The sequence below is a fragment of the Chlamydotis macqueenii genome, chromosome Z (genome assembly GCF_036417535.1).
Source record: "Chlamydotis macqueenii isolate bChlMac1 chromosome Z, bChlMac1.mat, whole genome shotgun sequence".
In the NCBI taxonomy this organism is placed as follows: domain Eukaryota; kingdom Metazoa; phylum Chordata; class Aves; order Otidiformes; family Otididae; genus Chlamydotis; species Chlamydotis macqueenii.
In genome coordinates, this window is record NC_141593.1 from 82,929,224 (window position 1) to 82,956,594 (window position 27,371).

A 27,371-nucleotide genomic window follows, 5' to 3' on the forward strand; every position below is an offset into this window, starting at 1 on the left:
ATTAACTATGCTAAATAAATTGGACTGTTGGCTTGCTAAGCAAATAAATGCAACTGCATCAGCACTATCAACGCTGTTAACTGATGTAGATTCTATATACTATGCTACTTTACAAAACAGAACCGCTGTTAGCCTGCAGAGCACATATTTGACAGGCCTTGTTGCATGTGCTGACCACACGTGCAGCAACACCTGGTTAGTACTCTTTCACTGAATCTGCTGAGGGGATAAACAGAGGTGGCTCGGAGCGGAGGTGGGAGGACGGACCCAGAGCACACTTTATTTACAACAGGGGACGCCGTGAAGGTGCTGCGCCTGCCTCCCTTCTCTGCTCTGACCCAGCTGATAATCATCCTCTTGCTCAGCGGTGTTTTTGGCGTAGTTGGGTTAGTAACAGAATAGATCAGCAATAGATTTTTTTATTATTAGCACAAAATCATGATTGTCAGGACTTTGATGGGCTTTGCTGCATGAATCTGTCTGATCATTCGGAATCTATTGACAAAAGTATTCAAAACTTGCAAAAAGGAGTACAAAAACAGCAACAAAGTGATGGTTTTGATATATTCAGAAATCTTTTGGTGACTTGATAGAAGCTTGTTACTAATAGCTGTAGGATGCTTATTCATTCCTTTTATATATGTATTTTGATCTATATTCTGTGTCTTAAAACATGTGCAGACTTTAATAGATAAAGCGTTGAAACAAGCCTCTTCTCATAAACAAAGAAGGGGGAGATGTGTTATTTCGCTGAGCCAGTACGGAGTCAGTGAAAGCACACCGACCTTGGGGGACGAATGCAATCATGCTCTCAGGAAGAAAGCCATGGAATGAGAAGGGAAGCTTTAAGATCCAAAACATTGTTAGCAGAATTTATGGCTTGTTTCAACAGAGGCTTGCAAAAAACTAGTCATTGCCCTTGTAGATAAGAAAGTTACTAGAGTTGTTATGTCTGTAATAGGAGAAGAATGCTGTAGTAGAAAATTACTAGAAAGTAGTGAAACTTAGTTTTGCTTAGCAATCATGAATATGTATAACGTGTGATCAATAATTTTATTGGCTAAGGTTGTGTGTGGCATAGCTGGGTGGTTGCTGTCCTTGGCTAAAATCAGAATTGTGATACTAGGCATCATACTAGGTATAATCATTAACATTCCGTGCTTGGTCACCTGCCTACAAGAGTGATACAGAGAATACTACATCAGGGCGAGCACGCCATACGGCATCAGTTCCAACTGCCCATCTCACAGGCTCGGGCTGTAGTGGCAGCCTGTCCAGCATGTCAAGTAGCAAAGCCGAACCAGGCCTTATACTACCCAGGCATTAACCCCGGGGGTATGCTCTGAACCAGGTATGGCAAGTTCATATCACAGACTATGCGCTATTTGGCCGTCTGTTCTGGTTTTGTTAGTGAGGGGGGGCCTAAGGTGGCAGCTTCTGTAGGAAACTGCTAGAAGGTGCTCCCCTTTGTTCAGTGGACTCGGCCGGGCCTAGGGCGGACCCACTGCTGGCCAAGGCCAAGCCAATTGGTAGCAGAATGTCCCGTGATAACGCCTCTGCGATAACGTATTTAAGTAGGGGAAAAACAGGAAAAGAAAAGAAGATGTGAAGCAGCTGACCAGGGGGCAGAGAGGGGGAGGCGCGAGCCTCATGGGCCTTGCAGGCCTCACCCTCTGGCCTCCCACTGGGCAGCAGACTGGGCCCAACTCGGCCCAGCCTGGCTGCAAGAAGTGGAGAGGAGATGAGAAGTGAATAAGATGTAAAAAGGATCCTGAGAGGCGTCTGCCAGCCTGTTGTGAGGAACGGCTGCAGACGCCAAGGTCAGTTCGGAAGGAGGGGGAGGAGTAACGCAGCTCCTGGCCAAGATTCCCCTGCAGCCTGTGGTGAAGACCATGGTGGAGCGGGTTGTCGCCCTGCAGCCCATGGAGGTCCACGGAGGAGCGGAGATCCACCTGCAGTCCGTGGAGGACCCCACGCCGGAGCAGGTGGAGGCTTGAAGGAGGCTGTGGCCCGTGGAGGGCCCGCTGGGACAGCTGTTCTAGAGGGACTGCACCCCGTGGAAGAGATGACCCACGCCGGAGCAGTTTCACAAAGGGCTGTGGCCCCTGGGAGGAACCCCACGCTGGAGCAGGGGAGGAGTTCTTCCCCCGACGATGACACAGCGGCGTAAAACAATGTGTGATGAACTGACCATGACCCCCATTCCCTTTCCCCACCCTGTGCCGCTTGGGAGGGGAGGTAGTATAGATAATGTTAAGCTTGGGAAGAGGGAGGGTGGGGAGAGGTTATCTTGTTCCCTGTCTCTTGCTAATTTTAGAAATAAATGAGTGTTTTTCCCCAAGTCGAGTCTGTTTTGCCCGTGATGGTAACTTTAAGGATTCTCTCCCTGTCCTTATCTCAAACCTTGAGCCGTTTTTTTTATATCATCTCCCCCTGTTCTCTCGGAGGGTGGGGGGAGCCTGCATAGTCTGGTCCTGATCGGGGCTGAACTACAACACTGTCTCAAATACATTCATGTTGCGGTCGACACTTGCTCCTGAGCTCTCTTCGTGTGTCCATTCACGACATCCACGACACAGATGCACCAGAACCGGGCTTTTGCCTGCCTAGGTGTACCTCGGGAGATAAAGACCGACAATGGGCCGAATTGTCGATCACTGGTATTTTGCCACTTCCTGCAGACGTGGGGGGTCCGCCATACGTTTGGCATTCCTCTGAACAGCACCGGGCAAGTGATTGTAGAACACGCACACAAAACCCTGAAAGCACAGCTAACATGCTTAAGAGAGGGGGGAGAGAGGGGATCGCCAGAGGTCTTAGTCGATAAAGCACTTGTAGTACTGAATCATATATACTTCGCTGACCCCCAATCCATTTCCCCTATCCAGAACCATTTTTCCTCGTGTCAGCCGCTGTTTGGGGGCAAGGCACTCCTGGGGGACCGGTACCACCTGCCAGAAAACCCATGTTGGGAAGGTCCTGCTGATTTGCTAATATAGGGACGAGGGTATGCTTGTATCTCCACAGGTGCGGGGATCTGATGGATCCCGGCCCGGTTGGTACAGCCGTGGCTGGAGGATCGGCAGGGTAACCGAGCAGCGTGGCGCCCTCCAGCTCACCCTAGTGGGATTGATCCTGATTGTGAGTCTTCCAAAGCCAGTGATAATGACTAATTTCTGGGAGCGGTTCACGAACTGCGCCGACTCTACTCAGGTTTGCATAGCGCGTGGCCTGTTGGGCTCTTGGGAATGCCAACCGCACAGCCCTCGCCGTATCTGAACTGGCGACTGCTTTAGCAGCAGACGACGAAGGACTGACACAAATGAAGATGGCATTAGATTATGCCCTTGCGAGGCCTGGCATCGGTTGCAGCGACCTAGAGGGAGTCCTAGGTCTCCAGGGTTACTGCTGTGTGGACTTCAGCAAGAACACCTTCTCGGCCTTGGAGAAGACGCATGTGCATGCTGCCCAGTCGGTATTCAACGCCAAAGTCCTAAAGGACTGGGGGTAGTTTCCAGACCTGTTCGGTTTACCTAGATTGCTAAGAAATATTGTGTCTATAGCTCTGATGATCCTAGCAGTTGCTTTGATAATGCTTTGTTTGTTTCTGTTACTGTTACATTTCTTGCATGCTGTGATTGAGGGGTCACTAGGCGATTATTCGTGATCAATTATGTTATTGTGGCATCCGCCCCAGGGTACCAGCCATTAGACCAGGATTATTTAGCATAGAGGGAGGAATTGTGGGGTAACGTTAGCAGGGCTGCATGTATGCAGGAGGGGTGGTCCGTGGTGATTCGCGCGCTAGGTGCAGGTAGGTCCATGGGCGCAGGGGGCAGGTGCCTCCATGTATGTGGTGGGCACAGATAAGTCCATGGGCGCAGGGGCAGGTGCGTGGCAGGCATGGATAGATTCATGGGTGCAGGGGGCGGGTGCCTTCGCGTGCGTAGCGGGTGTACGGGTATTTAACCCTGTGTTGTGCAGCATTAAATTCAAGGCTTGGCTTGACGGTATCCGTGTGATGCCCTGCTTTCCCCCGGGGTGGGCCTCCGGTGCGTGAGGGGTAGGTTAGCTGGCAAGAGAGCCGGCAATTTAAAGAGGGAAGCAAAGGCTTTGTGTGCAAGCAAAGCAAAATAAGGAATTCATTCCATGCTTTCCATTGACAGGCAGACATTCAGCTATTTCCAGAAAAGCAGGGCTTCATCACAAGTGTCAATGACTTGAGATCACGGTGATCATGACCATTCCTCTGTCTTTCCTTGAGGTTTTTGTGAAACATGACATCGTACAGAATGGAATATCCCTTTGGTTATTTTGGGTCAGCTTTCCCAGCTGTGCCCCTGCCAACTTCTTGGCCAACTTCTTGTGTACCTCCAGCCTACCTGCTGTGGGGGCAGAGTGTGAGAAAGAGGAAGCCTTTGTGCTCTGCAAGGACCATTCAGCAACAGCCAAAACGCTGCTGTGTTATCAGAGCTGGGTCAGTTACAGATCCAAAGCACAGCACCCTGTGCAGTGCTGTGAGGGAATTAACTCCATCCCAGCCAGGTCCAGGACAGAGTTACAGGTCACAGAGTCAGGGTGAGGAATGAACGATGCCTTTTAAATGACGTGAGGAGATCAGTGGATCACAGACACTGGCTCTGATGGGGGACTCAATTTCCCCAGCATTCACTGGCCAAGTGAGACAGCAGCAGGATGCAAACAGTCCAGGAGGTTTCTTGTGGTGCTTCTGGAACATTTCTTAGCACAGCTGCCAAAGCAGGCATCCAGTCTTCTGCTCCCCTGGACATGGTACTGCCAAAAGAGGAAGAGCTTGTGAGGGATGTGAAGACCAGTGTCCACCTTGGTTGTAGTGACCATGAAATTGTTTTGTCCCAGATCCACAGGAACAGAGGGAAGGAGTCTGGGATTCAGCAAATAGAAAGCTCCTATAGTTTTACAAGGAGAAGTGGGAGGTCCTTTACTGGGGGCAAAATTTCCAAGGGAAGACTGAGGCCTGAACAGCTGAGGAGGGACTCTGAGGAGAAGGGACTGGGCATTAAGAGGGATGCCACGTGAGCCATTGATGCATGCTCACTGTCAATCAGGCCAAGAGGACATGGGGCTGCATGAGGGGGACTGTGGGCACCCAAACAGGGAGTTATCATCCACTTTCACCCAGCATTGCTGTGACCACACCTGGACTAGCGTATCTGCCTGTGGGGCTCACTGTTCTGAAGGAATGAGGAGGAACTGGAGAGGGTGCAGAGGAGATCTGCCAGGATGAGCTTTGGGGCCTTTGTGGAGAGGCTGGGAAACCTGGGCTTCTTTAGCCTGGTGAAGTGGAGGCCAAGGGCTCCATAGCAGCAGCCTGCCATTGCTTGAAGGATGGTTTCAGAGGTGGTGAAACTTTTCTTGGTAGTGGGAAGAGAAGGACCCTTCCAGAAAGTGCAGCTTGGAAGGTTCAGACTGCAGGGGAGGAATAAGAAATCTCCATCAAAGGGTAACATTATGGTGCAGGAGGTCCTGGAGAGGGAGTCTGGATCAGCCCATGGCTTTGCGTTTCAAGGAATGGCCAATGAGAATGGAGATATCAGTGAAGATATAGAAATGCTGAGGTGAGAGCTAGGTAGGAAAGCAAGATGGATGTCAACATCCTGAAGGGAAAAAGGTGCATGAAGGGGACAGTATGGGTAAACCTGCAGTACAGATGACCAAGGGCTCTGGCAAGGCTGAAAGACCAAGCTCTTTGTCCTGCTGAATATGCAGTTGCCTCTGCCACTGAGGCCTACTAGGATGAACCTTATTTTGAGGTTCTGGACTTTGTTTCCTCCTCATCCCTTCTTGGTGAAGCCAGGACATGCTGTACAGTTTTCCTACACTGGGCATTGCTCACCCTCACACCCCACTGCCCCCAGGAGTCACATGTGAGGGACAAGATGAGCCTTCCTAGGGCCTGGGGGTCATGGTTTGGCCCCTCTGCTTCATGAAACAAACCAAGGGTCTTCTCAGCATTACAGCCACCTACACAGTGCTTTTTTTGACCACTTGCAGTCACTGCCTCCAATTGTCTGCTCTCACAAGACCATGGGGAGGCCTTGTCAGTAATGACCCTTGGTGGGGCCCATTAATGCTTCAAGGTACTTGGAGTTTTTCTCCTGACTTCAACATCTTGTGCAATTTTTTAAGTCTCCTCTGAGTATCTGAGGTTCATGTAATGAGCCCCAAAAGCACTCTGGGGTTCATTAAAACACAGAAAATTCTGATGAGCCATGTCTCTTTCTGCAATTTTCTTTGAGACTTGTTCAGCTAATTGGAGAAGTTTCATAGTGTAGTTAAGGAGGAAGATGTCCTAGTGCACCTAAAAAAAAAATGTTCTTGATTGTAAAGGCCACTTTTTATTAGTTTTCAGTTGAAAGAAGAGGTGATAGCGGCATTCTCCATTTTATATTGGTCCAGAGTGTCTCCTCAGGAGGTCTGGACAGGTAGGAATAGCAGTCCCTTGAAGTTCAACACCATATGGACAACCTTCCTCCTCACCTCCCTTACCCCACCATTTCTCTCATTGGCCACCTGGGACTTGCATCACTTTTCCTGAAATCAGACTTCTCCACTGAAGTCTGCAGCTGGATGTTACAGCTCCTTTGCACCATCTCCCACATGCTCTCCTTAGAGAGCTGAGCTCCAGGACAGAAAGGCAGCACACAGGAGGTGGGGAAGTTTTCTCTGCCACCAAGGGCTATGAGAAGACATGTTGTCCTCCTGGCACTGCAGCCTCACTTCCTCCTTGTAGCCCAAAGGGGAAGCTGGGAGAGTTGTACTGATGTCCTACACTGGACACTGCGGACCCCACAGCCACTGCCCCAGGAAGGGCCCTGAGCCACGTGTGAGGGACAGGATCCCTGTTCCCATAGGCTTGAGGTCAGAGCTTGGCCTTTCTGCTTCTTGGAACAAATCAAGGCTTGACTCAGCATCAGAGCCACCTGCACAGTGCCTTTGCCTACCTTTACTCACAGCCTCCAATTATCTGCTCTAACGAGTCCATGGGGAGGCTTTCTCAGTAATGGCCCTCAGTGGAGTCCATCAATGCTTCAAGGTACTTTGGGTTTTGCCTCTGACTTTGTCTCCTTGAGAGGTTTGTTCAATCTCTTCTCAGCACCTGAGCTCCATGGACTCAGCACTGCATACACCATGGGCTCCTTATAATGCAGAAGGCGCTAATGACCTGTATCCCTTCTCTAATTTTCTTCAAGTCCTTAAGACTTGTGTAGCTAATTGTAGAGGATTCAGGAAGGTAGCTAAAGAGGAAGTTTTCAATGAGCACTTTGAAGAAGTGATAGAAGAATTCTCCAATTGATATTGGTGCAGAGTGTCTCCAAATTGAAAGGCAGGTCCTGCTTGACTTACTTGATCTCCTTCTATGACCAGATGATGCGCTTTCTGGGTGAGGGAAAGGCTGTGGATGGTGTCTGCCTAGACCTTAGTAAAGTCTGTGACACTGTTACCCACAGCATTTTCCTGGAGAAACTGGCTGCTTATGGCTTGGACAGGTGCACTCTTTGCTGGGTAAAACACTGGCTGTATGGCCTGGCCCAAAGAGTTGTAGTGAATGGAGTGAAAACCACTTGGCAGTCGATCACAAGTGATGTTCCCCAGGCCTCAGTAGTTGGTCCAGTTCAGTTTAATATCTTTAGCAATGATTTCGACAAGGAGAACAAGTGCACCCGCAGTAAGTTTGCGGATGACACCAAGTTGAGTGGGAGTGTTGATTTGCTGGAGGGTAGGAAGGCTCTTCAGAGGGATATAGAGAGGCTGGATTATTGAGCCAAGATGAATTGTATGAGATTCATCAAGGCTCAGTGCTGAGTCCTTCACTTGGGTCACAACAACCCCAGGCAATGCTAGAGGCTGGGGGAGGAATGGCTGGAAAGCTGCCTGGTGTAAAAGGACTTCTGGGTGTTGGTGTGCAGCTGCCTGAGTATGAGCAAATAGCGTTCCACGTGGCCAAGAAGGCCAAGAGCATCCTGACTTGTATCAGGAACGGTGTGGCCAGAAGGATTAGGGAAGTGATTGTCTCTTTGTACTCACCACTGATGAGACCGCACCTCCAACGCTGTGTTCAGTTTTGGGCCTCTCACTGCCAGAAAGACATTGAGGTCCTGAACCACGTCCAAAGAAGAACAATGACGGGTCCAGAGAACAATTTTTATGAGGAGCTGGTGAGGGAACTGGGGTTGTTTAGCCTGGAGAAAAGGAGGCTGAAGGGAGACCTTGTTGCTCTCTACAGCTACCTGAAAGGAGGTTGGAGCGAGGTGGGTATCAGTCTCTTCTTCCAGGTAATGAGTTACAGGATGAGAGGAAATGGCCTCAGTTTTCAAAAGGGGTGATTTAGATTGGATATTAAGAAAAAATTATTCACTGAAGCAGTTGTCAAGCATTGGAACAGGCTTCCCAGGGAAGTGGTGAAGTCACCATGCCTGAAGGTATTTGACGGGCATGTAGCTGTGGTGCTTAGGGACATGGTTTAGCTGTGGGCTTGGCAGAATTAGGTTTGCAGCTGGACTCAATGACCTTAAGGGTCTTTTCCAACCCAAATCATTCTATGATTCTATGGTCCTTCTGAGTGACCTGTTTCACGACAGCGCTAGCCTTGCAGTGACATTTCTTTCTCTTTCTGTCCAGTCTGAGCCTCCCAGACTGCAATTTGTACTGGTTTTCCTTTCTTATGTTCTTTCTCACTACCATAAAAACCCCCAATCGTCTCTGAAAGGCACTTTCAGGCTTTATCAAAGTACGACTATACTTCCCTGAGCCTTCACTTCACCAGGCCTAAAAAGCCCAACACATGGTCCCTAACCCCATCTTAGCAGATCTATGCCAGACCCTCTCCAGTTCTGCCCCTCTCCTCCAGAATGGGGAGACCAACACTGGGACACACTGTTCCAGAAGTGCCCATGCCAGTGCTGAGTCAATGGGGCATGATCACTCCCCTTGTCTGACTGGCCATGTTCCTCCCAGTGCAGCCCATCATGCACGCAGCCATACTCACACTGAGCACCACTGGCTGGTCTGGCAGCCTTTGCAATTACCAGGTCCCTCTCCTGGATGTTCTTTCTCATTCAGTCAGGTTTGAGTCTTCCTTGATGAGAACATACTAGTTCAATGAAATTGCTGGCCAAGGCACGTATTACCTTGGTGATGCTCCCAGAATCACCAAATGAGGGTACAGAGACAGTAAAACCAGGGCTGGGGAGGAAAGGGAAAGCAGAGGTAGGCTGTTTGTATGGGAGGGCCTGAGGATGATCGGAAGGAAGAACTTGGGAAGGGCAAAAGTGGGTAAAAGATAATACAAGGTGAAGCCAAGGATGTGATCAGGTCTGTTTGGGGGTACCTGCCAAGCAGCATTTCAGCTGGGAAAGAATGACTGATGTGGACAAGAAAGCTGCACTTGATATGGCAACCTTATTTACACCTGACTTCCATGGTCCCAGGGATCCTGAGTTCTTTTCCCACCATCATGAAAGGAAAAGCCCCATAGTGGATGGAAACACAGAGTCCTTCAGGCTGGAAGGGACCTCAGGAGGTCTCTAGCCCAAACTGCTGCTCACAGCAGCATCAGCTATCAGGTCACTTGCAGTCGCAAAGGACTTTATTCATTCAGGACCTGAAACCCTCCAAATACAGAAATGGCACCAACTCTGGGAAACCTTCTCATGCTCATTGGCCCTCTTCTACCCATCATGCATGACAGTCAAGAGCTTAGCTCCTCCTGAATCCCTTCTGATGGGTGTCTGAAGGCTCTTCTGTGCTCTCCTGAAAGCCTTCTTCACTCCTGACTGAACAAATCCAGTTCTCTCACCCTTCTCACTGGGAGAAAGTCAATCTTATCAAACATCTGCCTGAGATGTTTAAGGGTCTTCCACTGCTGCTGGATTCTCTTGGATCTGCAAAGAACTACAGGGCTATTAGAATATCATAACCCTTGTGCCATGGCATTCTACGAGTGTCGCTCGTACTTGTCACCATGGTGTCATGTACAGGTGCTGCAGGCTGTGAGGAGAGCCCAATCTGAACAATTAGTCATTCACTATTGAACATTGAAGCTAGAATGTTTCGGGCCCAAGAGGCAACATCACACTGCTAGGATAGACTGGTGCTGTGGGTGCTGTGCTTGATGCAGATGCACGTGCAGAGGAGGAATTCAAGACTGTAAAAATCACAGTAACTGTCACCAGAGGTGACAGAACAACTGAGCCATTCAAGTCAGAAGGAACCTTGGGAGGTATACAGATCAACTTTCTGCTCACTTCAGAAAGAGCAGTGATTTCCAACGACATTCCTCGGAGTTTTGTCCAACTACGTCTTCAAAATATTTTGTGGGAACTTGGTCTATGATCAAACAGAGCAGGGGTTTGCAGATGGCAATATAGCGGTCATGGGCCACGACAGTGAGAAGATAAAACTCAGCTGAAATGAAAAAGACAAGGATTTGAGCAGCATAAACTTGGAAGAAAATGTCTCTGGTGTCCCTGACGGAACTGACCATGGCTTTGAGAACAGTGATGGAGATAGAACTCAGGTCAAGGAGGGAGAGGTTGAGGAGGAAGAAGTACATGGGGGTGTGGAGGCGGTGGTCACAGACTATGGCAGTGATGATGAGGCCGTTTCCCAGGAGGGCAGCCAGGTAGATGCCCAGGAAGAGCCAGAAGTGCAAGAGCTGCAGCTCCTGTGTGTCTGCGAATGACAGGAGGTGGAACTCAGTGATGGAGCTGCTGTTGGACATTTTGTCCCTCTGGCCATGCAAACCTGTCCAAGGAGGGTGTCCTGCTTTTATTTAGTAGAGGGAGGGCTACAGTGGCAGCTTCTGTAAGAGTCTGTTAGAAGTTCTTTCACCTTTGTCCAGTGGGCCTAAGGTGGACCTGCCACTGGCCAGGGCTGAGCCAATTGGTAGCAGAATGTTCCCTGATAACACCTCTGCGATAACATATTTAAGAAGGGGCAAAACAGAAAAAAAAAGAAGAAGATGTGAAGAAGCTGAGCTGGGGCAGAGAGAGGGAGGCACGAGCCTTGTGGGCCTTACACCCATCACCCTCTGGCCTCCCGCCAGGCGGCATCTGGGCCCGATTTGGCTCGGCCCAGCTGCAAGAAGTGGAGAGGAGATGAGATGTGAAGAGACTCTGAGAGGCGTCTTCCTGCCTGCTGTGAAGAATTTTTTTTTTTTGAGAGGAACGGCTGCAGACGCCAAGGTCAGTGAAGAAGGAGGGGGAGCAGTAATGCGGCTCCTGGCCAAGATTCCCCAGCAGCCTGTGGTGATGACCATGGTAGAGCAGGCTGTGCCCCTGCAGCCTGGGGAGGCCCATGGAGGAGCAGAGATCCCCCTGCAGCCCGGGGAGGCCCACGGAGGAGATGAGATAACCCTGCAGCCCGGGGAGGCCCATGGAGGAGCAGAGATCCCCCTGCAGCCCGGGGAGGCCCACGGAGGAGCTGAGATAACCCTGCAGCCCATGGAGGCCCACAGAGGAGCAGAGATCTCCCTGCAGCCCGTGGAGGACCCCACATCGGGGCAGGTGGATGCCTAAAGGAGGCTGTGGCACATGGAGGCCCCACTGGGGCAGCTGTTCTGGAGGGACTGCATCCCATGGAAGAGATGACCCACGCCAGAGCAATTCCACGAAGGACTGTGGCGTATGGGTGGGAGCCCACAACAGAGCAGGGGAGGAATGTGAGGAGTTCTTCCCCTGACCATGAAGCAGCGGCGTGAAACAACATGTGATGAACTGACCGTAACCCCCGTTCCCTCTTCCCCCCTGTGGTAGAGATAAGGTTAAGCTCGGGAAGATGGAGGGGTGGAGGGAGGTTATCTTGTTCTCTGTCTCATTCTCCTGCTGTTTGTAGTAATAAATTAATAGTTTTCCCCAAGTCGAGTCTGTTTTGCCCGTAACGGTAACTTTAAGGATTTCTCCCTGTCCTTATCTCAAACCTCGAGTTGTTTTTCTTATATCATCTCCTACTATCGTCCTATACTCCTATCTCCCTCTATTCTTTTGGAGGGTGGGGGGCAGTGAGAGAGTGAATGTGTAGTCGGGTCCCAATCGGGGCTGAACCATGACAGAGGGAAAGACAGTGACAACTTAGGGAAGATTTCTCTGAGCAGATAAAAAGCCATATCTCATAGACCCTCCTCTGCTATGCACGTCCTTTGCATTTTCTAGGAGACCTTCCCTCAGCTCTGTGCCTGGAACTTTGGTCAGTGCTGGCTGAATGTGCTGTGAGGAGAAGTGCCCCTACACACTGCCTGCCGAGGAGTCAGCCCTTTCTGCAGCAGTGGGGTCATGGGAATGACGGGGTGAGGGGCCAATGCTGGTGTTTGACTTTGTCAGATAAAACCGCTCCTAAAGCAGAAGGGCTTGTCAGGATCTGCACTGTCAGTGCTAAGGAAACAGGATTGCAGAAAGGAGTTTGAGAGGTTTGGGGTTTTTTTAGATCTCCATCCCCTTTTTCCCCTGGGAATGTTCTTGGATATTAGAAATCAGCAGTTCAGCTGCACTCAGGGAGAAAACAGAGAGACCTGCAAAGGAAAAGGATTGCCTGTGGCTCAGTGCACAGTGAGCTCTTTCTAATTCCCAGCTGCCCTGGATCACACCTTTCTCTGATCGAGGACAATGACATTCCCCAGTTTATCCTGAAAAGCCACCAGACACTGCTGAGAGAAGAGCAATGCCCTTAACTTGGATGCAGACAACTGAATCTCTCACCTGTTCCACAGTGTCGGAACCCCACAAACACAAAGACACATATGGCTCATTTCATCAGTCCAACAGTGTTTCTTTGGTCACAGTATCTCCCTGCTTACACATGGGGCTTGGAGATAACAGAAAGATATGGTGAGACAGAATTACATCCTAGAGGGAAACTCTACAGAGGCTGCTATTGAACAGGTGACATCGGACACACTGTGGTGCAAGGCTCAGACACAAAAGGATCAAGTCTCAATAAATGTGGTATAAACCAAGAATATTATATATAAGTAGAATTATCACAGGGAAGAAAAAACATATGGCCTAAGATAAACTCTGGGAAATGTATATTGAATGGGAGGTAGGTTGTTGTCAGGGAAATGATGTGCATTGGGCCAGTTTCCATAGGGCATCCTTGAGCTCCTGGTTCCTCATGCTGTAGATGAGCGGGTTCACCGCTGGAGGCATCACTGAGTACAGAAATGACACCACCAGGTCCAGGACTGGGGAGGAGATGGAGGGGGGCTTCAGGTGGGCTACCATGGCAGTGCTGATAAACAGGGAGACCACAATCAGGTGAGGGAGGCACGTGGAAAAGGCTTTGTGCCGTCCCTGCTCAGAGGGGATCCTCAGCACAGCCCTGAAGATCTGCACATAGGACACCACAATGAAAACAAAACAGACAAATGCTACTAAGAGACTAACCACAATAACCCAAACTTCCCTGAGATATGCATCTGAGCAGGAGAGCTTGAGGATGTGGGGGATTTCACAGAAGAACTGGTCCACAGCATTGCCCTGGCAGAGTGGCAGTGAAAATGTATTGGCAGTGTGCAGCAGAGCATAGAGAAACCCACTGCCCCAGGCAGCTGCTGCCATGTGGACACAAGCTCTGCTGCCCAGGAGGGTCCCGTAGTGCAGGGGTTTGCAGATGGCAGCATAGCGGTCATAGGCCATGACAGTGAGAAGACAGTACTCAGCTGCAATAAGAGAGATAAAGAAAAGGAGCTGGGCCACACAGCCTTGGTAGGAAATGTCCCTTTTGTCCCAGAGGGAATTGGCCATGGATTTGGGAACAGTGGTGGAGATGCAGCCCAGGTCAAGGATGGAGAGGTTGAGGAGGAAGAAGTACATGGGGGTGTGGAGGTGGTGGTCGCAGGCTATGGCAGTGATGATGAGGCCGTTTCCCAGGAGGGCAGCCAGGTAGATGCCCAGGAAGAGCCAGAAGTGCAAGAGCTGCAGCTCCCATGTGTCTGCAAATGCCAGGAGGAGGAACTCAGTGATGGAACTGCTGTTGGACATTTCCTTCCTCTCAACATGGGAGTCTGTCAAAGCAGGAGAAGACAGTGAAGGGTTAGGAATGGCTTCTCTGAGAAAAACCTCTTCCATTTCTCACAGAATTCCACTCCCCCAGTCTCTGTCCTTCCAGAAAGACCTTCATGCAGCTCCCTGGCTGAGCCCTGGGTTCTGCTGGCTGAGGGTGCAATGGGGAGCAGAGGATTCTGCTGTGGGCTCCTGAGGAGTCAGTGCTGCTGTGCACCAACAGGCAGGTAGGAACCGGGAGTGATCTCTGTTTAAATCCCCTCATGAAATCAATGACATTTCAGCATTGCCCCTCCCAACTCACCCAACTGCAGATCAGAGCTGTGGAGGGTTGGTTATGCTTCTTTTGTTTCTGCCCCCTGTCCCACCTGAGGAGGGTTTCCTGAAGGCAGACATCCCTGGCATCTCTGCTACACTGTAGGTGCCATCCTGAGAGCCCTGGGAGGCAAAGGGACAGAGCCTTGGTGCACAGGGAGGACAGTATGTCCATCTGTCCTGCTGTCAGCTGCCCTGGGCTCACACTTCTCTGAGCCAGAGGATGAGCACACTCAGCTCTTCCCCTGAAAGGAACTGGATGCTGCTCAGAAGAGAGGAACCCAGTTTCAGAATGCAGATGATCTTCACACTCCCCTCTCCAGGGAAGAGCTGTCAGCTCCTGGATGCCCTGAAGACGGGGTGTCCTTAACCGAGAGCCAGCTTCATCCCCACCCTCTGGACTGCATTGCCCAGAGACCCACAGGCCAGAAGAGGGCTTGGGCACCTTGCTCCCATGGACACATCTGCACAGCAAGGCCTGCAGTGTCAGTGGCTGAGCTGCTGCTGAACCCCCATCCCCATAGAGCCCGAAAACAAGAGCAGCAGCAGCAGCAGGGGCAGGTGGAGAAAGAAGGAGAAATGCCCCAATGCTTCTGCTCTGGCAGACAGGGCCAGAAAACATCTCTGTGTTGGCAGGGGCTAAGGAGCAGCTCAGATCAACCACGGTGATACCACACAAGTGATGGGGCTCTCAGCAGGCAATGGAAGAGGTGAAGGGACGTTATCAGCCTCCTCACAGATGCACTGACCTTTCAGTCCAATGTCATGGGAGTGTCAGTCTCTTTTGCAAACCTGACAGCTCCTTTGCTCTTTTCCCCCACAAACACAGCAAGAAACTGAAAGCACAGACTTCAGAAAGCACCTTTCCTTCCAGGTATCCCCTGTCCTGATGTGCTTCTTAGAAAGCTTCCTCTGGCAATGTCCTGCAGAGATCCAGAGCTCAATAGGACAGGAACACTGCTAAGGGTCACTCTACTCACCCACAGCTTCTCCCTCTGTGCCCTTGGGAGCTCCCCGGAAGGCTGATTCCAGCAACCACTGTACTCCTTGACCCAGCACACAGATGCTAGGATGCAGGGACCCTGCTCTGAAGGACAGCCCTGGGCACCCCTGGCTGCACACACACATTCACACCCTGCAGCCGTCCCTGAGAGAAGGCAGCCGTCGTGCCCTGTCCCTCTGGCAGTGCAGCAGGGAATCCCTGCTCTGGAGCATCTCCTCCTGCTCCTCCTCTACTCTGCAGAGAGATCTCTGTGGGCTATGGCATCTGGACGAGACCCCTCCAGGAAGCTCCTGTTCATTGCCCTGCAGCCAGAGACTTACCATGCAGAGGCCTGTGAAGGTTTCTCCTCCAGTGAGCTCTCAGCCCAGGCCGCCTTTAACCTCTCTCTGCCCTGGCTGTCCCCACTCAGTGCCTGCAGCAGTGCCCTCAGCCCTGCTGCGCTTTGCAGAGCAGCTGCTCCTGGGCAGAGCTGTCTCTCTGCCGTTCTGCCTCCTTGCCGTGAGCTCCCTGCATCCCAGGAGGCTGGAGCAGCTCAGCAGCAGAGGAGCAGCCCAAGGCATTGTAATGACCTCTCTGGTGAGGTCTCTGGTGGGTTTGGGGATGAGTCCATGAACCTCAGACACGGTGAGGAAGTTGATGAAACCTCTCCAGAAGTCAAAGTCAGATGCAAACTCCAAGTTTCTTGGAGCCTTAATGGGTCCCACTGAGGGACACTACTGACTGAGAGCAGAAACCTGGAGGCATAGATGACAGGGAAAGGAAATGTAGAGGTGGAACAGATTCTGAGAAAACCTGGATGTGTTATATTAAGCCAGAGGGCCAAGCCCTGACCCCTAGGCACTGGAAAGGGAGATCCTCTCCCTCACATTTCTTGAGACTCTTTCTGGGACAGTGTGATGTGGGGATGATGTGCAACGCCAAGTGCAAGAACAGGCTGTGACACCTCCCTGCTCCTGAGTGGGGAAGAGGAGTCCATGAGGCCCTGGTGCTGTCATGATAAAGTTTCTCCTAGGCGGCACAGGAACAGCCATGGCCAAGGGGAGAAAGATGTCAGCTCTGATGAGGGTATTCAGCATTGTCAGCTCTCTCAACAATCTCCAACACAGGCTGTCCTCTGCTGCCCTATGCCTGCACCTGTTTCCTTGAAAGCTGTGGACACCTAATCCTCTTCTTCTTCTTCTCATCTGAGCATCTCACTACCACTACTGATTTCTCTTCACCGTCCCTGGCTGTGCCTCGACACACAAAGCCTTGGGCTGGTCCAAACTCCCTCTGGGTGGACACACACACACACACACAAATCCATCCACTCTCGGTCCATTGTTCAAGGAGCTGAAGCCTCTGATCGTGCTGCTCTGAGCCTGTGTCTCAGCCCAAGTACCTCAGCATCCCCACAGAGGGCATGTACACGAGACTCCATCTTGGAAGACCTCTTCTGGGCACTCTCCAGTTCCTGGCACATTGTCTAGAGCAGGAAACCCAGCAGAGGGACCCACCAGTCCAAATGTGGCCACAACAGTTCTCAGTTGAGGGGGATGGTAACTCCCCTGTTCTGAGTGGCCACATGGTTCCTAATGCAGCTGCCTACCCAGCTGATCTCACTTATGGTGAGCATGTTCTACTGGCTCACATGGCATCCCTCCTTGGGCCAGGGCCCTCCTCCTTATGGTCCCTGCTCTGCCAGCCAGGTCCTAGCCTGCCCTGAGGTACAAGGTTATTCTTTTCCCTCAGTGCAGGACTTGTTGCTTCTACTTTTAAACTTCAGGATGTTTCTGTTGACCGAATCCCAGAGATTCTCAGGGTTCTCCCAGACTGATGCTCCATTGTGACAGCTGTTAATCTTGCAGGCAGCTGTCTCACCCTGCTTTTGGTGTCTCTCACAAGAAAACAGCATGAGTTGCAGGGCACTACAAATACTAGAATAAGGTATTAATTCAATGAAATTGCTTTCAAATATAGAATTATCCATGCTGACCACCTCAGAAAGAGCTACAAAGCAAGGAAAGCCAAGACCAGTGTGGAAAGAGCAAACAAAGGAGGGCTGTTTGTATGGGAGGAGCTAAGGATGATCAAAGGGAAGATCTCTGGTGGGGGAAAAGAGGGGAAAAGGAAACAGAAGATGAAGCAAAGGGCATGATCAAGGATGTGTGCAAGTACCAGCCAAGCAGCTCTGCATGTGACCAGCAGTGACTTGCAGAAGGCAAGACAGATGATCTGACCAAAGTCATGTTTGCTCACTTCCATGGTCATGAGGAACCGGAGTGCTTTCCCTAGCATGGTCAAGGGAAGCCCTGTGGTGGAAGGAAATGCACCATCACCCATGCTGCAAGGCAGCTCAGGAGGTCTCTAAGCCAACCTTCTCCTCACAGCAAGGTCAGCTATCAGGTCACACCAGGTTGCTCAGGGTTTTATTTGTGTCAGGTTTTAAAACTTCCAAGGACTGACAGAGCACCACCTCTCTGGTCAACCTGCTCCAGGACTTGACTGTCTTCGTGTGTAAAGAGCTTTTCCTCACTTGTTTCAATCAAAGTCCATTGGCCTTCATCCTCCCATCATGCACAGTAGGGAAGGAGAGTCTTGCTCCATCTTCTTGGTGATCTCCTTGTAGGCGTGGAAAGACTGTCACTAGGTGTTCCCAAAGCCTTCTCTTCTCCCACTGGACAAACCTGCTCCTTCTGCCTCCCATAGTGGCAAAGACAACATTTCAAACTCATGTCTAAGATTTTTAAGGCTTTTCAAAATTTTACTCTATTTGCAGAGGACTCCTTAGATATTACAATATCATCACTCTGGTGTCCTGACTTTGTGCATGTGCCAGTCTAATTTGTCATCATGTTCAATAAGCAGGTGTGACAGGCTCTAAGGAGAGCCCATTCTGTCTGAAACAAAGAGTCGTTCACAATAAAATTTTAAAGATAAAATGTTTGAAGCCTAAGTGGCATCATGACATCTCTGAGAGGGTCTAGCTCTAGGGTTACCATGCTTGGTGCTAATCCACATGCAGAGGAGGAATTTGTGACTGCAAGAAGTGCAGTAGCTCTCATGAGAGATGACAGAATCAGTGACCCATCCATGTTGGAAGGCGTCTTGGGAGTTCTCTACACCAACTTCCTGCTCACAACAGGGTCAACACTGGATTCACGCTGAATTCCTTAGGACTTTGCCCAACAGAGTCGTGACAATGTCTTCTGGGGACCTTTTCAGAGATCCTTAGGGAACCTGGGTCTTGAAGATCCCTGGAGCCCTCAGGATGTTCAATTGCCTCTTGCTGCCATGTAAGGATAGTCAGAGGACACCTTGACTTCTGACAAGCGGCTGACAACCTCTAGCAGCTTCTAAGGAGCTCTGTCAGCTGTCCTTGATCAAGGGGTGCATTGCTGAGAGGCTCCTGAAGCATGTCCAGCCCTTAGACTATTACCTCCATCTCCTCTTTCCCACAAGCACCACTGATACTTCCTAGGAGACCTGGAAAATATCAAGTATGACTTTGCTGCTCTGAGTGCGATAGTCAAGGGCATGAGGGTGCAGATGGTGTTCTTCTCTACTCTGCTACTGAGAGGAAAAGGTTTGTTCTGGACAGATCGTGCAGTCAGACAATTAGTTGTGCAACTGGTATCAGTAGCAGGGTTTTGTAACTATAAGACGCTTTCTGAAGATCAACAAGTGCTTGGAAGAGATGGAATTCTCTCCCTCTTCTCTGAGGAGCCTGTTACAGGGACAAAACACCCTCTCAGTGAAGAACGTTTTCCTCATGTCCAGTCTCAACTTGCCTTGACACAGCTTCGTTCCTTTCCGTTGGTCACCAGAGAGAGGAGATCAGCACCTTCCACTCCACTTCCCCCCTTGAGGAAGTTGCAGACTGCAGTGAGGTCACCCCACAGCCTTCTCTTCTTTGTCGTAGTTCAGCCCCGATTGGGACCACACTATGCTGTGTCTCTCTCGCTCCCCCCACCCTCCCAGAGAACAGGGGGAGATAATATAAGAAAAAAACAGCTCGAGGTTTGAGATAAAGACAGGGAGAAAATCCTTAAAGTTACCGTTACGGGCAAAACAGACTCGACTTGGGGAAAACTATTCATTTGTTACTACAAACAGCAGGATAATGAGACAGAGAACAAGATAACCTCACCCCACCCCTCCCTCTTCCCGAGCTTAACATTATCTCTACGATCTTCCCCCCGCAAGCAGCACAGGGGGAAAGAGGGAATGGGGGTTGCGGTCAGTCTATCATGCGTTGTTTTACACCACTGCTTCATGGTTGGGGGAAGAACTCCTCACATTCCTCCTCTGCTCCAGCATGGGGTCCCTCCCACAGGCCACAGTCCTTTGCGAAACTGCTCCAGCATGGGTCATCTCTTCCACGGAGTGCAGTCTCTCCAGAACGGCTGCCCCAGTGGGCCCTCCACGGGCCACAACCTCCTTCAAGCATCCACCTCTCCCGGTACGGGGTCCTTCATGGGCTCCAAGTGGATCTCTGCTCCTCCATGGACCTCCATGGGCTGCAGGGGGACAACCTGCTCCACCATGGTCATCACCACAGGCTGCAGGGGAATCTTGGCCAGGAGCCAAGCCTCCCCCTCTTTCTTAACTGACCTTGGCGTCTGTAGCTATTTCACTCACAAGAAAAGTTCTTCACAACAGGCTGACAGACGCCTCTCAGAATCTCTTCCCATCATCCATCTGATCTCCTCTCCACTTCTTGCAGCTGGGCTGGGCCAAGTTGGGCGCAGTCGGCCACCTGGCGAGAGGCCAGAGGGTCAGGCCTGCAAGGCCCATGAGTCCTGCGCCTTTCCCTCTGCACCTCTGCCCCCGCTCAGCTTCTTCACATCTTCTCTTCTCTCTCTTTTTTTTTCTGTTTTCGCTTTCTTAAATACTTCATCGCAGAGGCGTTATCACGGGACATTCTGCTACCAATTGGCTCGGCCTTGGCCAGCAGCAGGCCTGCCCTAGGCCTGGCCGAGTCCACTGAACAAAGGGGAGCGACTTCTAGCAGTTTCCTACAGAAGCTACCACCTTAGGCCCCCCCTCACTAAACAAAACCACAACATCTCCAAGCTGAACATGAGCCCCTGTGACTTGTGGTTCCCACTTCAGTGGCTACCACTTGGAGCTCCATCAGTACCAAAAGAGAGAGCCCCTCACTCCAGAAAGCTGTTTGAAATGGCGTTTGTTAAGAAAACAGGACAGACTGGGGTGATCAATTATAGGACACGGCAATGAACGGTACTGAATGGCCACTTGTTTAAACATGAAGAGCTCCTTTTTCCCAGTTTCGCTCCATTTTCCTTCACTTGTTCCACTCCAAACCACCTTGAATCCTCTCTTTCCCTGCCTTTGTTCTTTTCCTAGACATCCCATACCAAGCCTTGAACAAGCCACCAACGTGCTTTCTGGCATCCCATCAGGAGTCTCAGAGCCTGTGGCAGATGCACTCATCCCCTTAACCAATCTAGTGGCAGTTTGGTATAGGCTCCAGAGGAGATCAAGGCCTAAACTATCAGCAGGCCAAGAACTTCTCTGTCTCCAATCCGTTCTCTGAAAACACCCACAAAGGAACAGAGTGGCACAGTGAGCATCGGTGCATATGAGCTAGGAACACCGATCATGCAATTAACACAGGAATAGCTGGTGGCTTTTCCAGAACTCATTTATCAAGGTACAAAGAGAATTGTGGGTACAAGGATTCTCATGCATACCTTTCCCACTGCATGTAATTTGTCTGCATGTCAACCACTGATTCCATCAATATGAAAACCTAAGTGAGCCGCCTTTGGGCTCTCCCTGCTAAGCAGCTGGCTGCACGGTGGTGATCTCCCCGATAGCTGGGACGTCTCCCAAGGTACGTGAGAGGCAGACCAACTGCAAATCTGTAATAGAGTGAACCTGGGCATGGGACTTTGTTAAGTCACACTTTTACACCACCATATTTCAGTAAAACCACTTTTGCCTGTATCTTGACTGTATTTTTTAAAGCCATCTAAATCACCCATTCAGGACAAATTGGTGCAGCTGGCAGGATCCTAAATCAGGATTCATGACAGAGCTAAAGGCTGCTGAGCTTCACTTTAGATGAGGAACGTGAGGAACAAAGACTTCCCATACAGTTTCTGACATAAAGGGTCTTGACATACATATTTAGATGATGTTAGGAGACATTCAGAATCAATATTGACTGGAGATTGCAGATATCACTTAATGTGCAGGAAAAAAATATAGAAAAAAAATGAAAAATAACAAATTATTTCTTATTGTGTTTTAGTATTGTAATTTTTTTTGCTTCAGAAATCTCTCTCATAAACCACGTAAGAACTGAGGAATTCAGGATACTATTCCCAGAGACTTGGTTTGTTGGGGCATTTTTCATGTTAATGAGCCCTCTGGTGCCAAGTTCCTGAGCTGCAGATCCTGAAAGATTGAACCAGCCTCTGGAGAAGTAAAAGTCAGCAGCAAACCTCCAAGATTCTGAGGGTGTTAGCAGAGCAGGCACCACTGAAGGCCATCAGTGGAGGGGATCCTTTCCCTCCTGGGACTTTCAGGGTTCATCCTGGGGCAGTGAGAGGTGGGGGTGTGCAGTGCTGAGTGCAGGACAGCAGTAGGACAGCTCCCAGCCTCTATGGAGGTAAGAAGGCAACAAAGCATTGGGGACATAAGGAATTGCTGTCATCTTGTGGGCCTCAGTGGAGGAGACAGCAGCCACAGCCAAGAGGACAAGGATCTCAGTTCTATTCAGGAGGTGTGCCACCCCCACCAAGGCCTTTAGCTGTCCCCACCACAGGCTGTCCTATACTGTCCTATGCCTGTGCCTGTTTCCTTGCAAACTTTAACCACCGCCCTGGTTCCCTGCCCCACTTGGACATGGGATATCCAAGGTTTACTGTCTTCCCTCTGTGTCTTCAAACTGAAAGTTTTCTGAGGATCTGCCAGTGCCTGTGAGTTTCCTACAACTTGCTCAGTATCTTCCAAAGCTTCCTTCTACTGCTCCCCTACCGTCCCAGATGTCTTGGACTCCAGAATTGCTTGAATCCTAACTCCATGTCCCAGCACTAACCCACACTCCTACCTTCTTCTCCTGTCTCAAACTTAAAAATCAGCCTATTTCAATTCAGCAGGACCCCACCTTACCCATACTTTTTCAGGTCTTCTTCCTACATATAACACACTTATTGCAACACATACACTCTTTTCTCTCTGTGCTCCCATGTGGTGCACAAAGCCTTCCCCCATTGCCTGCAGTAATGGGACCTCACTCCGGGAGCTTCGTGCATTCTCCAGGTTCATGGATGTTTCTGGAGGTCCATCCAAGTGTGAGGAGTCGTGCGGGTGAATAGAACAAGGTCAGTTCATGGGGCATGGTTGAGCAGAGCCATTCCCAGCATCAGGCATTCCCCATCTCCTAGGCTGAGGTATGCACACAAGTTAGAAATGCCTGTATCATCCCTGATTTGCCCAATTTGCCCATTTCCTTCCTGCCATATTCCCAGAGGAAACCTCTTTCTCCTCGTCCTCCATCTGCAGAAATCAATCACTTTCCATTTCCAGACTCAGAAATGGAAAATGGTTGTAAGAAGCCAGCAGCCAGCAGCTTGTTTCTCATTACTCTGTTCTGACTCTCTCTCCCAGACCTCCACAGGACCAATCACTGCTGCTCAGGGCTGCCCACTCTTAGCAGAGTCCTTGAGCTTCCTGGATCTTCCCAGAGTTTATTAACTCTCTTCCTGACTCCCTCCAGAGCTCATGCTGTACTTTCTTGTCCATTACAGGCCCTTTATGACCATCTTTTCTGATACAATTCTCTTTTTATGGTCTCCTGCACAGAAAGAGTAGTTACAGAAAAGCACCAAATAAATACAAGTAGATGCCAAGGGAATTGTCTGTAAGAACCAAGCTCTGCCTTCCTTGCCAGGAGTCCATCCTCAGACGGGGATGCAGCCTCTGACACTCTGGAGAGGGACATCAGCAGTGTCCATGCCAGCTGGGGACACAAAGAGTCACTTTTGTCAGACTGCCCTTCACCAGATGTGATTTAGCTATGTGCTGATGGATTGGGCATCATGCTGTACACAGCAAATACTGGTTTCATGGGCATTACCCAGAATGGCTACCACAGATGCAGATCACTCTGCTGCAAATATCTCTCTTTAGGCAGATTAATGCTTTTGTTGTTGTGGTTCTTGTAGATACTGATATTCTTGGGGAAATCACACAAACATTTGACCGATAATGGAAGGGTTACCATCTTAGTAGCCCTGCAGTGAGCTGACTCCTCTTTGCCAATGTCTCATGGTCATTGCACAGCATCTAAACCCAAAATATTTTGGATGTAACGTAAAAAGTGCTGAGCAGAAGGAGATAATCACTTCTGGCTGTGGTGCTGCTCATGCATCCCTGGACCACCACAGCCTTTTCCCACAGAGCTGTTGCCCAGCCACACAGCTCCTGGCCTCTGGCACTGCAGCCTGTAATTCCCCTGCTCAGTCCTTGGGTCATTTTAGAAGATGGATGCAAGATTTGCTTTTTGCTTTCTCCAGACATTATGACCTCACAAAATGCCTCGGAACAGCCTTGCTATGATATCATCCTGGTCTCAACATCCTAGGATTCATCCCATCTTGTGCAATGGACTCTTAAGGCTTGACCTTACCTAAGTAACCTCTGACTCCATCTCCATCCACTGCTGCATTTCACCTGGGGTCTGCCTTTTAGGCACAGGGAACTGAGAGACCTTGCTGGAGAAGACAAAGGCCAAGAGTACCTCAAACCTATCTATTCCTCCTCTTACTAAACCCAGCAGTGGCCACACATTCTCTTCATTTCTTCTTTAACTCTTCCTGAAGTAGTAACAGCTCATTGTTTTGCCCTTGAACTCTTTTTCAAGTGTCATTTCTAGGGTTTTCCTAAAACCAACTGTATCTCTGAAATCCTTCTTTCTTTCAAGTCTCTGCATCCATCTACTGTAGAATCATAGAATCATAGAATAGTTAGGGCTGGAAGAGACCTTTAAAGGTCATCTAGTCCAACCCTGTTGCAAGAAGCAGGGACACCTTCAACCAGATCAGGTTGCTCAGAGTCCCGTCCAACCTGGCCTTGTGTGGTAACGAGCCCTCTGGTGATGACTTCCTGAACTGAAGATCCTGAAAGACGAACCAAGTCTCCGGAGAAATGAAAGAAACAAAGCTCCAGGCATTAACAGGACCTACTGAAGTCCTTAAATGAATGCCAGGGATGGGGCATCCACCATGTCTCTGGGCAACCTCTTCCACTGTTCTATCACCCTCATTGTAAAAAAAAATTCCTAATATCTAATCTGAATCTATCTCCCCCTATTTTAAAGCCATTACCCCTCATTAATTACCATGGGAGATGGAACAATGGTGTTTTGTGCACATCTGAACTGAGGCAAGAGGAATTCTACCTGGTGTGGGTTTGTGGCAGCCATGGGAGGAAACTGGGTCCTATTCTGTCCTGCGGACTGAAAACCCAAGATTGGATACCTCAATTTACTCAACTGAATCTCTCCCCTCAGAAGGGGTAAAGGAGATTCCTGCCTGCCACTGTCTAGGTGTCCTGCCTAAAACTGAGGTGTGAAAAGTTGACTCTTGAACCTAGAGCTGGGTATGGTACGAGAAAGTACACTGCTGGAAATAAGTGTCTCTGCCCAGCTGAGGGATCATCATTGATGGCTTCAGGCTGTTTCGCAGCAGGTTCCCCTGCAGCCCCAGGGACAGCTGGAGGGAGCCCAGAGGGGATAGAGAAGGTGCTGCCTTGGGCTGGGCCTCTGCTGCTGAGCTGGGCTGGGCTCCTGGGATGGAGGGAGCTGATGGTAACGGGGCAGTGCTGCAGAGAGGCAGCTCTGCCCAGGAGCAGCTCCTCTGCCAAGTGCAGCAGGGCTGAGGGTTCTGCCTGCAGGAGCTGAGGGGAGAGGAGCGAGGCAGAGAGAGGTGAAAGGCAGCCTGGGGTGGGAGGATGCCAAGAGCTCAGTGAGGCAGAAATCTTCACAGCCCTCTGCACTTTGAAATTAAATTCCCCTTTTCTCAGCAGTTTCCAGTTTCCTTTCAGGGGAACATCTGAGTGTGATCACCATCCAGAACAAAGAAGTGTGAGCCAAGGACATCTGGGAACAAGACTGATGGTCAGAGCAGCTCTCCTCTCTACGCACTAAGGGTCTGTCCCTTTGCCTCCCGGGATTTGCAGCATAGCTCTAGCAGAAATACCAGGGGTGTCTACCTTCATCAGAAACACTCCTCAGATGGAAGGGGGAAACAGGAACAAAATAACACCCTCCCTGCCAGCCCCCTCCAGCTCTGGATGGCACTCGAGACAACAGGGCGGGGAGGGGGAGGATTGGGGGGAGGCACTGCTGAAAAGTGCTTTGATGTCACAAGCAGATTTAATCACAGGTCACTTCTCCTTCTTATTTTGCTTACACTGCACAGTAGTTCTGACTTCTCTATATCAAAGTCTCCTGCAACCAAAACCAGCAAAAACCAGAGCTCCAGCCATGGAGGCTGCATGAAGGGCTTCCTCAAAAGAGAGGCCACATGGAGGAGATTCTCTGAGAAATGAGTCTTCACTGACCCCTGCCTGTTCCTCCTCAAGCTCCTGTTACCAGAGGGATCAAATGTCCAACAGCAGCTCCATCACTGAGTTCCTCCTCCTGGCTTTTGCAGACACATGGGAGCTGCAGCTCTTGCACTTCTGGCTCTTCCTGGGCATCTACCTGGCTGCCCTCCTGGGCAACGGCCTCATCATCACTGCCATAGCCTGCGACCACCACCTCCACACCCCCATGTACTTCTTCCTCCTCAACCTCTCCCTCCTTGACCTGGGCTCCATCTCCACCACTGTCCCCAAATCTATGGCCAATTCCCTGCGGGGCACCAGGGCCATCTCCTATGAGGGCTGTGCTGCCCAGTTCTTTCTCTTTATCTTTTTTGTATCAGCAGAGTATTTTCTTCTCACTGTCATGGCCTATGACCACTACGTTGCCATCTGCAAACCCCTGCACTATGGGACCCTCCTGGGCAGCAGAGCTTGTGTCCACATGGCAGCAGCTACCTGGGGCAGTGGGTTTCTCCATGCTCTGCTGCACACTGCCAATACATTTTCACTGCCACTCTGCCAGGGCAATGCTGTGGACCAGTTCTTTTGTGAAATCCCCCAAATCCTCAAGCTCTCCTGCTCAGACTCCTACCTCAGAGAAGTAAGGCTTCTCACGATTAGTGGCTTTTTACTCTTGGCGTTTTTTGTTTTCATTGTTGTGTCCTATGTGCAGATCTTCAGGGCTGTGCTGAGGATTCCCTCTGAGCAGGGACGGCACAAAACCTTTTCCACGTGCCTCCCTCACCTGGCTGTGGTCTCTCTTTTTATTAGCACTGGCACATTTACCTACCAGAAACCTCCCTCCATCTCCTCCCCAATTCTAAATCTGGTGCTGTCATTTCTGTATTCGGTGGTGCCTCCAACAGTGAACCCCCTCATCTACAGCATGAGGAACCAGGAGCTCAAGGACGCCCTGCGGAACTTCTTTGAACACATACTGCTTCATCACCTTCATTGGACGCCTAGAGAATTTCACAAATAGACATGGCTACAATTTTTCATATCTGCCTTTTTTCTTTTTAATTTTTTAATACTTCTGATACTATAATGATGATCAGAAGGCTGGAAAACCTCTCCTACAAGCACAGCCTGAGAGCCTTGGGGCTGTTCAGCCTGGAGAAGAAAAGACTCCAAGGAGACCTTAGAGTGGCCTTCCAGTACCTAAAAGCGGCCTACTGGGAAGACAGGGAGAAACGCTTCAGAAGTGCCTGTTGTGATAGGACAAGGGGTAATGGTATTAAAATAGAAGGAGGTAGATTCACATTAGATATTAGGAAAAAAAATTTAAACTGAGGGTGGTGGAGCACTGGCCCAGGATGCCCAGAGAGGTGGTGGATATCCCGTACCTGGTAAAATTCAAGGCCAGGTTGGATGAGGCTCTGGGGAACCTGATCTGGTTGGAGATGTCCCTGCTC

At 50.2% G+C, this 27,371-nt stretch overlaps 2 protein-coding genes across 2 annotated transcripts; one reads left to right on the plus strand and one right to left on the minus strand.

Moving 5' to 3' along the window:
- Nucleotides 1–13,088: 13,088 nt before the first annotated feature.
- On the minus strand, nucleotides 13,089–14,018 carry LOC147596458 (olfactory receptor 14C36-like). Its single transcript, XM_086771410.1, has one exon. It carries the CDS (start codon nucleotides 14,016–14,018, stop codon nucleotides 13,089–13,091), a length of 930 nt encoding a protein of 309 aa, XP_086627536.1.
- An 11,957-nt stretch (nucleotides 14,019–25,975) lies between these two features.
- On the plus strand, nucleotides 25,976–26,938 carry LOC147596459 (olfactory receptor 14A16-like). Its single transcript, XM_086771411.1, has one exon. It carries the CDS (start codon nucleotides 25,976–25,978, stop codon nucleotides 26,936–26,938), a length of 963 nt encoding a protein of 320 aa, XP_086627537.1.
- The last annotated feature ends 433 nt before the right edge of the window (nucleotides 26,939–27,371 follow it).

What these genes read in the sequence shown, in the direction of transcription:
- LOC147596458 (XM_086771410.1), bottom strand. Translation starts at nt 14,018, where the DNA reads ATGTCCAACAGCAGTTCCATCACTGAGTTCCTCCTCCTGGCATTTGCA.
- LOC147596459 (XM_086771411.1), top strand. Translation starts at nt 25,976, where the DNA reads ATGTCCAACAGCAGCTCCATCACTGAGTTCCTCCTCCTGGCTTTTGCA.